Below are 13,424 nucleotides of genomic sequence, written 5' to 3' on the forward strand. Positions count from 1 at the left end.
ATTTATTAAACTTCAATATATCTTTAATTTCCAATAATCTGAAAGTGAATGGTTAAAACAGTGAATGCATTTGACAAGATTTATTATAATAAAATGTTTAAATTTCAAAGGAAACTGAGGCTTACCGATGGGGGAGGTAGTGAGGGAAGGGGCAACATCCAGTGCAGAAAAAGGGGAACCACCCTGGACACTACAAAAACACAGCAAACAAAAAAAAAGGTGCTCCAACAAAACACACAAGACAAGACACCGCCACCAGGGGTCACCACCGCCACCACAGAAGCCTCAGTCCCTAAAAGAAAGACAAAAAAATGAAATACAAGTAAAATAGTGGTACAATAGCTCTACATTGTTGCACTTTATCCCCAGGGAAAGTGCAGATTAGTCTTTTAAAACAATTTATAAGTAGGCAAAACAGCAGCGAGTGTCACTCCAGGTGCGATGCTGATGAGTCAGAAGGCTAAAAACAATAGAGCAAATTATTAATGCAACTGCTAACAAAAACATAACTTGCAGCAGCCGCTTACCTGTGACCTGATAAATGACTGCACTGCCAAATAACCAGATCCCCAATTCCACCTAGATGTAAACTGTAAAAAACGCTATGTGAAGGTTTTGTTTACATGGGGTAGATGTTACCTAGCCACGATGGCCCTTACCTTCCTGTCAGCAAACGAATGAACAGACAGATCGGTCCAGATATTGGAGGTGCAGCAAAGGAGACTAAGCAGATAGACCAGTTAGCATTAACTGGTCTATCTGTTAGATAGACCAGGCTGTTTTATCTTTCTTCTGACAAAGAAAGATAAAACAGCCACGCTTAGCCAGCACGGTGCAGACAAAGGAAGCAGATTGAGTTGACGTCACGACGCAAGCAGCCTCATGACAGGTGAAGGCTTGCTTATATGCAGCAGCTGAAATTGGCCTGAAAGTGTCAGCGTACCATTTATGCTGCTACAATGATATTTTTGACATCATCAGAGTCTAGAACTTGTAGCTCTGATACTTTGTCTCCTAAATTATTTTCTGTATCCTCACCTCTTGCACAATAAACCTTATTGTCAGAACCTTTGTCACTGAAACATGGCAGCTTAGATTCCTTTATAATCTCATAAGGACATGGAGGAGACTCAACCAGCTCAACCAGAGCCTCAACACAGAGCGGAAAAACAGCCCTGTAATGTAGTAAACTAACTTGGTTGGTGTGTGTGTGTGGGGGTGTGTGTGTGTGTGTGTGGGTGTGTGTGTGTGTGTGTGTGTGTGTGTGTGCGCGTGTGTGTGCGCTTAACTCAGTAACTGATTACTCTAGGTCAGTTTTTCTCTTCCACTGATTCCAGATAAATCACTGAACATTCAAAGACCAGCAGGTCTTCGTCTCTGTGGCAGAAACACAATCAGATTCATTAAATGCTCCATTTCACCCACACTGCTGGATCTGAACTACATTTAACAACATAAGGTTTTAATTTGAGCTGAAACTCCAGAAGTATGCAATACATTTTAATAGTCAATGATGTATGACTCTTTACACTGATTTTGTTTGTTTCACATCTAACAACATTTCAATCTGTGTTTTAGTTCAGATTGAACTAAAACACAGATTAGTTCAATCTGTGTTTTGAACTAACACAGATTGAACTAATCTGTGTTAGATTAGTTCAATCTGCTGTGGAAACTCACCAGATAAAAGAACATTCTTCTTTCTTTACCGTGATCTAGAGCTTGGCTGAATTTGCATTTTGATTCAATTAAGCATTTGTTTTGTGATTTTGCATCGTCATGTTACAGGAGAATCTTTTTAGCAGGAGTCTTAGGATCACCCACACACATGTAACATTTACTAATGTGATGGAGCTAGAAATGAGTGTCAAACAAGATTTTTCTGTTTGGAGAAAAAAAGTAGTTAGTTTCAGATCTGTAGTATTTTGCCCCCTGGTTTTGGATTGAGCCTCAGAATAACTGCCTACTATTATAAATGTGTGTTAAATTAAATCCTGGTTTCCTTGTTTTACTCTATAGGACATTGATCATTGAAACTATTAAAATAGAATAAATGTTTATATTTTGCTAAATTAATTTATACCCTGTTGTTAAGCAATTTATTGTACAGATTGACATTAACATTAAATGTAAGAAAAAGGTACATGTTAGTCATATTTAGCTCCTCCTTCAGGTGCTGATGAATATAAGCAAATACAAACATTTCTGTGTGTTTCATTATATTCTGTCATTTTGTACAGTACATAGGAGATCTGGAGGTGAGAATCTGCTGTCGGCAGCACCAAGGTCAGTCCTCACTGTGTCTCCATCATGGCTGAATCCTGGAGGCTCAGTGACTCTGAGCTGTGAGGTTAAACCTTCATCTGCAGGATGGAGGTTCTACTGGTATAAAGCTGTTCCTGATTTATCAAAGAACAACTACAGATATGATCCACTGCCTGGTAGCAACAATGAGACTGTAGAGAACTCCTTCATCATTCATGGACAGAAACACACAGCACGATTTGCATGTAGAGCTGGAAGAGGAAACCCAGAGTATTTGACTGATTACAGTGAACCAAAGTTTGTCTGGTCTGCAGGTCAGTGTGATTCTATTTAATAAACTATGACTGCCATTTAAAGATATTTTTATTTTGACTGAAAATTTAGTTTATGTTGAAAGTAATGAAAAGGGGAGGAGAAAAACATTGGAATTGAAAAAAAAAGAAGTTAAATTAATAAAAAATGAAGTCTACAAAGTAACCTCATAAAGGAAAACAAAGATCTTGTAAAACAAAAAGTAGATTCTATGTTAAGTTCTTTGTCTTGTTTCCTTTTGGTCTTTTTTCTTTCTTGTATTTCAGATCCTCATCCAGCAGCGTCTCTCTCAGTGAGTCCTGACAGAGAGCAACACTTCACCTCTGAGTCTGTGACTCTGAACTGTGGAGGAAACTCTACTGAGTGGAGAATCTGGAGGTTTAAAGAATCAAACTCCAAGCCAGACGTATCAGATTGCTCCTTCTGGGGAACAATGACTGGATCCTCATGTACCATTAAGAGTCCGTGGGACCATAAAGCAGTGTTCTGGTGTGAGTCTGGATCAGGAGAGTTCAGCAATGCAGTGAACATCACGGTAGAACGTGAGTTTATTTACATGTTCATTTAACCTCCTGAGTTTGACAATTTATGCCATTTTATTCAAGTCAGTTCATAATGTTTAGTAACTTTTGCTTTAAGATCTGCTGCATGTTGAGGAATTGCATAACAATGAGATTAAGATTGCATAGCTTTTAATATATGTAAAATATGTTTCAATTTTAAGAATCTGAGTTGTTTTCAAAATATTAGTTGCTCTTTCTTCATACAATTTGGAGATGATATAGTCTTATAAGTGCTTGCAATATTACTCAGATTCAGCAGAGGATGTTACATGTTTCTTTTATACCTAAAAAAAAAACATATCTTTCCAACAGAACCAATGTCCATCCTCACTGTGTCTCCATCATGGCTGAGTCCTGGAGCCTCAGTGACTCTGAGCTGTGAGGTTAAACCTTCATCTGCAGGATGGAGGTTCTACTGGTATGAAGCTGTTCCTGATTTATCAAAGAACAACTACAGATATGAGCTGCTACCTGAGAGCATCGATGGGACTGTAGAGAACTCTTTTAGGGTTGATGGACAGAAACAAACAGCAGGATTTGCATGTAGAGCTAAAGGAGGAAACCCAGAGCATTTCACTGATTACAGTGAACCAAAGTTTGTCTGGTCTGCAGGTCAGTGTGATTATATTTAATAAACTATGACTTTTTGATTTTTGAATTAAACTATGATTGTAGTTTAACAATTCAAAACAAAAGGAACTGAACAGGCTGCAGCAATAGTGAAGGTAACAGGATTACCTGTTTCAAGATATTTTTACCAATCTAATGAATTTGCTTTATTTTTCATACTCATGATTAAACATGTTGTTGAAATCTACAAAGTAACCTCAAGGAGGGGAAAAAAACTTGCAAAACACAAATTTTATTGTCAGTTGTCTTTTTCTCGATCTCATTTGGTTTCTGTTTTCCTTGTTCTCCAGATTCTCATCCAGCAGCGTCTCTCACAGTGAGTCCTGACAGAGAGAAACTTTTCACTGATGATGAAATTAAATTGAACTGTTCAGGAAGCTCTGCTGACTGGAGAGTTAAGAGGTTTATAGAATCGTACAACCAGTCAGATTTATCAGACTGCTCCAGCTGGGGAACAATGACTGGATCCTCATGTACCTTCAGCAGTCTTGAGTATCACGATGCAGTGTACTGGTGTGAGTCTGGATCAGGAGAGTTCAGCAATGCAGTCAGCATCACTTTAAACAGTAGGTTAATTTACATGATGGCTTAACCTCCTGATTTTGACGGCTTACCCAGTTTTTTTCATGCCAGTTAATAATGTTTTGCAGCTTTTGCTTCGAGTTCTGCTTCATGTTGAAGAAGTACATAACAATGAGTTTGAAAACATTGCATAGTTTTAAATAATAGCATTTATGTCTCAATTTTAAGAATCTGTCTTTTCTTTTCAAAAGTTTAATTCATTTGTTGTTGTTTTTTGTAACAATTTGAATATGTTATAGTCTCATAAAAGCTTGTATTATTACTCAAATCTAACAGGGTATGTTAAATATCCCTAATTAAAAAAACACACTTGTCTTTTTCCAACAGCACCAGATTCCATCCTCACTGTGTCTCCATCATGGCTGAGTCCTGGAGCCTCAGTGACTCTGAGCTGTGAGGTTAAACCTTCATCTGCAGGATGGAGGATCTACTGGTATAAAGTTGTTCCTGATTTATCAAAGAACAACTACAGATATGATCCACTGCCTGGTAGCATCAATGGGTCTGTAGAGAACTCCTTCATCGTTCATGGACAGAAACACACAGCAGGATATTCATGTATAGCTGCACGGGGAAATTCTGACTATTTCACTAAATACAGTGAACTAAAGTTTGTCTGGTCTGCAGGTCAGTGTGTTTCTATGTGATAAACTATATCTTTGACTTTCATTTAAACATATTCTCATTTTGACTGAAAATGTAGTTTAAATTAAGGTAAAAAAAATAATGAAGAGGAAATAAAAACATTGGGATTGATTGGGAAAAAAAAGTTTAATAATTAAAAACAAAAGAGTGACTGGACATTTTGGACAGTGAGGATAACAGAATTACTTACTTAAAGTTATATGTATCAATCTAATGAATTTGCTTGATTTATTATACTCATAATTGCACATACAGTGCTGCAACTGAAATCTACAGAGTAACCTCCAAAAGGAAAAGATCCTGTGAAACACAGAAACACAGATTTTGTCTTTTTCTTGACCTCTGTTTTTCCTCGTATTCCAGATCCTCATCCAGCAGCGTCTCTCTCAGTGAGTCCTGACAGAGAGCAACACTTCACCTCTGAGTCTGTGACTCTGAACTGTGGAGGAAACTCTGCTGAGTGGAGAGTGAAGGAGTTTAGAGAATCAGGTTTCTCATCATGTCCATGCTCCACCTGTGGGACAATGAATGGATCCTCATGTACCATTAACAGTAACTGCTCCCATAAAGCAGTTCTCTGGTGTGAGTCTGGATCAGGAGAGTTCAGCAATGGAATCAACATCACTTATCAAAGTATGTTACTATGCGTGGTTTATCGTTTACTTTAACAACTTTATAATGTCATAGAAATCCACTGCTCTGTGTTTTAAATAACCAGAAAATGATTTTGAGTTATTAACATTCAAACCTAATATTTTCTTCTTCTGTGGTTTGTGTAACCTAAAATTGGATTTTCTGAAAAGCTCCTTTCTCATTTATGTTAAATCTATTTGGCTGTAGATGCTTGTTTTTCAAAGAATCAAAATTAATCTCAATCTTGTCAAGGAATTCTGCATATTTAAACACACAGTAGCTAGTTTTGAGATTACAAACACCAAATTGGGTAGACCTCTGTAGTATTAGGTCAGTCACCTAAATTATGTAAAATATTTGATGAACTTGGTATTAACTAGTAGAGATCTGGTAAAACATTATAGTTTCTGGAAAAAAAAAAAGTCAAATTTTGTTAATCACTATTGACTTGTAAAATCGATTTTAAAAAGTTCCTATAGTGCAGTTTATGTCAATATGTATCAGCAGCTGATTTCTGACTGAAGCTTCATTTTCTCTGTCTGGTTTCCAGATGAAGATCTTCTCCTGGTGAGCCCCGTCCATCCTGTGACTGAAGGAGCTTCTGTTACTCTGAGCTGCAGACGGAGAGGAGAAAACAATATTTCTGATGTGATTTTCTATCATCATGACAAACTGATCCAAAATGACAGCAGAGGAGAGCTGAAGATCTCTGCAGTGTCTCAGTCAGATGAAGGTTTCTACAAGTGTGAACATTCAGGAGAAGTTTCACCTCAGAGCTGGATGGCAGTTAAAGGTGAGCAGAGTTTAAAGTTGCCTGTGCTTTAAACGATGAGAATATTAACATATTTACGTAAAGTCTCATTTTTAATATTCTCTATTTTTCAGATGTTTCAAGACATGGCAGCTCTTCATTTCCTGTGCTGTTGGTTGTTGGACCGGCTTGTGGAGTCGTCCTCATTGTTGTTCTGCTGCTTCTCTGTTGCTTCATAAAGCGCAAAGGTGAGATTTCCATCTCCTTCTGAAATATAGTTTGTTGTTTCATAAATCACATCTATGCCACCGGCTAACAATCTTATGGTGGAAAACAGATTAAAAATGCTTTGAACATTAAAAGTATGTGGAATACATAATGTAAATAATACAGCTGTACATTACTGCAATGTACAGCTTATAATATTGCAAAATTATTAGAATTGTCTAGTTTAAGTTTTTATTTAGTTTTTTTGTCAAAGTAAGCTTTGTTTAGATTTTTGTGACAAGATAATGAAAGAAAAAAGGAAGCCACAATCTACAAACCTTGACTTTGTATCTCATTCAGATCAATTAGGTGGTAAATGATGAGCTAAACTCTAATAAAACCAACTTTTTGTTTAAGTTTCAACTTCATTTAATTACAATTAAAACAAGTCAGTCTACAAGGAGATAATTTGTATTTTATATTATTTTTTAACTTTAGGTGCATCTGACTTGCATGTCTCAGTGAGACCCTCTGAAGATCCTGTAGATGGTGAAGTTACCTGCTTCAACGCTGAAACATCCAACATAAAGCTGATAACAGGCCAATTCCAAATGACTGAAATTAGATCTTGATGTGTTTCAGATGCAAACGACGACCAACACATCACCTACTCTCTCCTTGAATTTAAAAACTCTGGAAACAAGAGTGAGTTCCTCCAACAGTTCTGTGCTTAAAGATGTTTTTCAGAAAAGCAGCTTCTTGAAAATCATATTTTTTTTTATATCAGGTCGCCATTGCACACCAGAAGAGGGCGCTGTTTATTCTAATGTGGGAGCAGGAGCTGCAGGTTTAGTCAGCAGGAACGGTAACCATTGGACATCATTTGGTTAGAAATCGTCAGAACTTTTTTTTAAATATATCTGAAGCTTTCAATACTTGTGGGTGTAGACTACAGGTTCAGTCCCTCAGATTCAACATCTTTCATTTTCTCTTTCCCAGTTTGAGCTTAAAGATGTTCCTGATAGTCATGTTTATCAGTTTTAACCAATCGGAATCCCACATGGCTTTACAGACTCAAAACATCCAGAAAATTTGACACGACCCAAACACTTGTTGACGATAGGAATGTTTGCTTTGGCATTTTAAATTGAATATTTGTTGAGTATTTCAAATACAACATTTCACTTGACAAGCTATTACAAAACAAAATTCTTTATTGTCGAAGTAAAAATGGATTTTTACAAAAATAATTACAATTAAATAATTTTTTAACTTTACATGATAGCTTAAATACTTGCTCCCTTCATGGTTCAGATCTATTTCACTTTTGTCCTAGTCCATGTAACTGTCTCACCTGAGTCCTCTCTGCCTTTACAGGAAGGTCCAGTCCAGCAGCAGCCGACGCAGCCGTTTATTCTGAAGTGAAATCGACCTCTGGATACTGATGATGCTGTTTAGGTTGAATGTCAGTGGGGTTTAAGCCAAGATAGTTTCAATACTCAATTCAGATTAACAAGATATATACTCGTATGTATTCAATTGCGAAAAAGTTCAGAAAATAAAGTATTTAAGTCAATACTGGGTCAAGACAACTATAATATTCCACAGAACTATAATGTTCCAGAGTTAATGCAACGACAAAAACACAACGTAAGGCAAAATGTGCCTAATTTAAGATGAAATCCAAAAATAGTTTTCTGTTGTTTTCCAGTGGGAATAAATGCATCAATTTTAAAGGGTGTTTTTTTTTCTATTTCTAATTTTACAAATGCATAGACTGTGGATTACATTCTGGAAGTGGCTTTAAGTGAACACGGGGCAACAAAAACACATGTACGTCACACCAGGGCCAAGATATTTATAAGTCAATGTCTTAGAGCTTGCCTAAGACAAAATGCATTGATTTTATGCCTATTTTATTTCAGTTATTTTCTCTTTTTGAGTGAGGGAGTTATTGTGGTTGTACAACAACTCCAGCAAACCTGATTAAATCAAGTTTCCTTGATTTAATCAGGAATTTCATGACATTCTGTGTCCCAGAATGTCATGAATTTCAGACTCTTACATAAAATAGATTGTATTAGGGGAGCATTAACAATGACTTTGAAGAACGATGTCACTCTGATTCTTGAAATGTCATTACTTGTGAGAAGAGAGAATATTACGAAATTACAACAAGCAGATGGAGCCCAGATGTTGAAGAATTGTTGCACAAAAATGAGTGTGAAAAATGTCAAGATCTGAGTTTAATAACTACCTGCTGACATGTCATGAGTTGGCTCGTGGATTTCTGAAGTAAGTCTAACACTCAGAAAATGAACTCATCGAATTGTAGAATTAAATAAATGGGGTTATGCCCAAGCTAGTTAATATATATGAGTAGCATTTTCAAACATTAAACATTTTAGTCAGTATTACCAAATTGTTTGACTTTTGATCCAAAACAAATGGTGCAAAACAAATCCGCAGACCAGTCAGAAAAAAAATAACTTGTGAATATGTCTTGTTGGTTTTATGTTGTCAAATACTGAAAGCCTGCCATAACCTTCTGTCACAAGAAGCTACAGCAATAATGTGAATTGTCAAGACCAGTGAAGAAGGTGGAAAATATTGATTAATATGGAAATTCAAACCAGAGTTCATATATTTGCATTATTCTGCTGTGTTTGGCTGTTTGTCATGTGGCTTCAGTGAGGGATTGTGGGTAGGATTTCTGTTTGTTAATCATTTCAGCGAACCGCTTCAGCATTGTTCTTTTAGTGAACGTTCCTGTTGCTCTATCTTATGTGTTTGTGTTCAACCATCCAGCAGAGTAACCATAAGAGAGAGAAATTATCACAAACGCCATCTGGTGGTTGATTCTTGAACTACAACAAGTATTGCACTTCTTCACTCTGTTGCTGTAAAGTTTGCTTTGCTGGAAATAAATTCATGTTCCACAAAATGAAAGTGGTGTAAGTTGAATTTACTTAACTACACTGTGTGGTTGTTGTTGACATATATTTGTTTAGTAAGATAAAACTAGCAATTAAAACGAGTTAAGTGAAGCAAAATTCAGTGACTGCCACACTAATTTCAGTTAGTTTAGTAGGAGCTGCAAAGTATTTATTTATTTATTTAATTAATTAAATACAGTTAAGTTCCATTTCCATACTGAACATAACACAATTTTGCAGAAATTGTTGACATGACCATAAATCAAAAGTTATTTTTTGAGTGTATTGAAAGGTGTTATGATCATTACTGAAGGCCAAAAGGTACGAATGACTTGTTTGCTTTTCTCATCAGGCTGGCAGCAGGTGGTAATTCCCTTTTAGGAAACGTTCTTCCAGTAACTTTTAAATGAAACTACAAATGTCTTGTTTGTTGGATCTAATGATTCAGGAACTGGCTCGTCAGTTTGCTTGTAAACCAAAAGCAGGGGGGGGAAAAGCTGCTTTTTTCTCCCCCTCTGTCACATTTTCTTGTTCTAGAATCATATTGCGTGTGTTTGCAGTTTTTCTTTCATGCACCTCTTTTGCAACAAATCAAAATGTCCCATGGCTGGTAACATTTTGATGTCTACTAATAAAAAATAAAAATAAAAACTTTGCACATAGTGAAATGAGTCATCGTTTAAAATAACATAAAACAGCACAGAAATCAACTTTTGTCCCTTGTGACATCAGCTTGGCTACAAAGTAACACCAACCCATCCACATCTCACTCCTCTCAATTTGTTTCCAGTTTTCCTTTTGATCAAAAACTGATTGAGACAAAATTCAGGCCACATTCAGAATTCATGATTTCACAAAAAAATCCTCCATTTGTGTATTTAATTTAAAGCTCCATACCATGCGATCATTTTCACGTTGCCTGTTTGGTCCACACGATGCTGCTGTATGAGCAAAGGAAGCAACACAAAGCAACATTTTATGAAAACAAGGCAAACTGTCACTGACTCTGTCCTCCTATTTGTCTGTCAGACACAAGGACAGACATTAGTAACACTGTCTCTCTCTCTGAGTTTTCCTCTCCGTATCTGTCCTCCTGTCTGTGTAAAATGTAATTAAATGATGGTCAGGTTACTGTAAAGGTTGTGTTAACCTGACTGGCAGCCCTGCTGCCCGTAATTTACTGTAAATGTTAACTTTTTTTTTTTGCTACAGTGTGTACTGCAGTTTCAGCGTTTCCCTTGCGATAAAGGAGTGTATATCTGGAGGACTCAGAGGAGCTGCAACGCTTTCTCTCTGGATTTAAGGATGGGCCGCACATTGCTCTGTGTGCTGGGTGTAGTATGTGAGTAAATCCCCTTTTTCTCTTTGGGTCACGTTAGTCAGATCATATTTAAAGTGTGAAGAAAAGACGGCTTGTGCTTTAATCCCAGGTACCATCAGAAAATATCGTTTCTTTGAGGTCGGTTGGTTGTTTAGTTTGCTGCAGACTGTGTTAACTCTTGCAAACAGTTTTAGTCTTTGGATGTGGATGGATAGAAAACTGATTACTATTATTATTCAGTGTTTAGGAGGACAGATTGAAAGACTTTTTAAAAATCTATTACAAAAATAACACCACCTGGTTTTCCCTCTGACATAAAAGCAAAAATGCCTTCATATTTGTCCTCGAATTAGGTTTTATTTTCCTCAACATATGAAGGTAGGAAAAGCCTAAATGTTGATAACTGCGCATGAAAAGTAACAACCAGTCTTGTGGCTAATGAAGTCTGATTCTACTGCCAACTTGGCTGCAAGTCTACATGAGTAAATGAGGACCAACTAAGGACATTATTTAAGGACATTATTTCTGACGTTTCCTTCAGAGGAACTGTAATCTCAGTTTTCCTCTAGAACTTATGACTCTGACACGTCGTCTTCCAAACTGGTTTCTGTTTCCTCACCTCAAAAGATCCCCTTGCACAATAAACCTTGATGCCAGAACCGTTGCCACAGAAACATGGCTGCTCAGATTCCTTTATAATCTTATAAGGGAAATGCAGGAGATTGAGTATTGCAGATCTCTCGTCTTTTTGAAGTTCCAACCATTCTGTAAATATACATGATGAAACCCAGAGGTCATACAGAGGTCAACCAGGGCCTTAACACAGAAAGATCCTGCAATGTATTAAAACAACTTGGTTTGTGTGTGTGTGTGCGTGCGTGCGTGTGTGTGTGTGTGTGTGTGTGTGTGTGTGTGTGTGTGTGTGTTTAGCTGACAGGAAATGATAACTAGTGCAGTTTTACTCTTTGACATACTTCATGGAACAGTCAAAGATTACCAGCTGTCTGTAGTTAGAACTCAGATTCATTAAATGCTCTCTTTGATCCACACTGCTGGATTTTAAAACCATTTTAAAACCCAAAGATTACATTTGAGCAGTAACTCCAGACGTATACATCAGTAAATGTATGTATTTCTGCAATGATTTATTTAATAGTTTGACATCTAACAAAATTCCAATCTTTGCTTTAGTTCTCGGTGTACTCCTCTGCCGTGGAAACCCGTCAGGTAATGGAATTTCTTTTTTTACTTTAATATCTTCATTTTGTTTTGCCTCAACTTTCTGGTTTGTTTCGGACAAAAGCCTTGACCTGAATTCCAGTGAGATGCTGCGGCATGACCCTAGAAAGGCGGTTCATGCTCAAAAACCCTCCAAAGGGTTTTTGAAACGAGTGACCAAAATTCCTCCAGAGTTCTGCATACGGCCCACCGAAAGTTATTGCAAACGCCTGATAGCAGATGCTGCTGCTTAGGGTGGCCCAACTAGATAGGTTTAGGGGGCAATCATCTTTTTCACAAAGGATCATGTGGATTTGAGGTTTACTTGTGTTGTCATTGACTAATATTCAGCTTTGTTTGATGTTCTGAAACACTCAAAAACTAGATATTGTTTTTGGCTGCCTGGCCTTCTCGACCAGGCAGCTGGTCGAGAAGGCTCATCAGCCGCATTCGCATGTCGGCTCAGATCCGCAGGAGTTTCTACAGCTGAGTTGTTCGGACCATCTCAACCAGCTGTACTAGAGCATAAACGCCTGAATAGAGCGGTGAAGACAAACAGGACTCTACTCAGACCCTCCACAGAGCATTTACAAAGTGCTCAGTAGAGCTGCTGCCATTACTAGAAACCCCACCATTCCCCAAAAACTAACTGACTGACACTTTTTCCCCTTAGGAAGATCTAGACGAATTCTAAGAAAGCTGAGTCTTGTTTTTTCGGGGTTTTTTTTTGGCTCATTCTGTAGATGTTCACAATGTTACTCAAATCTAACAGTTGGGGAAAAAAACCTAAACTATTTCTCTGTCCAGCTAAAACGAGGCCTGTCCTCACTGTGTCTCCATCATGGCTGAGTCCTGGAGCCTCAGTGACTCTGAGCTGTGAGGTTAAACCTTCATCTGCAGGATGGAGGTTCTACTGGTACAAAGCTGTTCCTGAACTCTACCAGAACAAATACAAATACCTGCTGGTGCCCGGCAGCGACGACGGGACCAAAGACAACTACTACAAAATTAATGATCAGAAACACACAGCAGGATACGCATGCAGAGCTGGACGAGGAAACGCGGAGCTTTTCACTCAGTTCAGTGAACCAAAGTTTGTCTGGTCAGCAGGTCAGTGTGTGTTTTCATTCATCATTTCCTTGGTGAACTTTAATGTCGGTGATCATTTTTGTCACGGAGACAAATGTTTTGACAGAATGTGTTGTTTCATTTATGTTAAAGGTAACGAAAATGAACCAAAAAATATACAAAGTATAACTTGTATATAAACCAAAAGACAGATTGGAAGGGGTGGAGAAATTGGGAAGATATTCGAATTACATCTTTAGTGATAGTTTTACCAAACTTGACTTATCAGCTTG

General features: G+C 37.5%; 1 protein-coding gene across 1 annotated transcript in view; it reads left to right on the forward strand.

Annotated features, from left to right (window-relative positions):
* Positions 1–632: 632 nt before the first annotated feature.
* The window catches only part of LOC106909884 (uncharacterized), a 30,565-nt gene continuing 17,773 nt past the window's right edge, over positions 633–13,424 (forward strand). Inside the window, exons 1-8 of the mRNA XM_088015996.1 lie at positions 633–708; positions 2,241–2,579; positions 2,844–3,119; positions 3,453–3,752; positions 4,061–4,336; positions 4,680–4,979; positions 5,361–5,630; positions 12,871–13,173. Coding sequence (XP_087872122.1) covers positions 633–708; positions 2,241–2,579; positions 2,844–3,119; positions 3,453–3,752; positions 4,061–4,336; positions 4,680–4,979; positions 5,361–5,630; positions 12,871–13,173 — 2,140 coding nt within the window. The remainder of the gene's footprint in view (positions 709–2,240; positions 2,580–2,843; positions 3,120–3,452; positions 3,753–4,060; positions 4,337–4,679; positions 4,980–5,360; positions 5,631–12,870; positions 13,174–13,424) is intronic.

Source organism: Poecilia mexicana, unplaced genomic scaffold, assembly GCF_051168715.1.
Source record: "Poecilia mexicana isolate PSO_F unplaced genomic scaffold, ASM5116871v1 scaffold_18, whole genome shotgun sequence".
Lineage (NCBI taxonomy): Eukaryota > Metazoa > Chordata > Actinopteri > Cyprinodontiformes > Poeciliidae > Poecilia > Poecilia mexicana.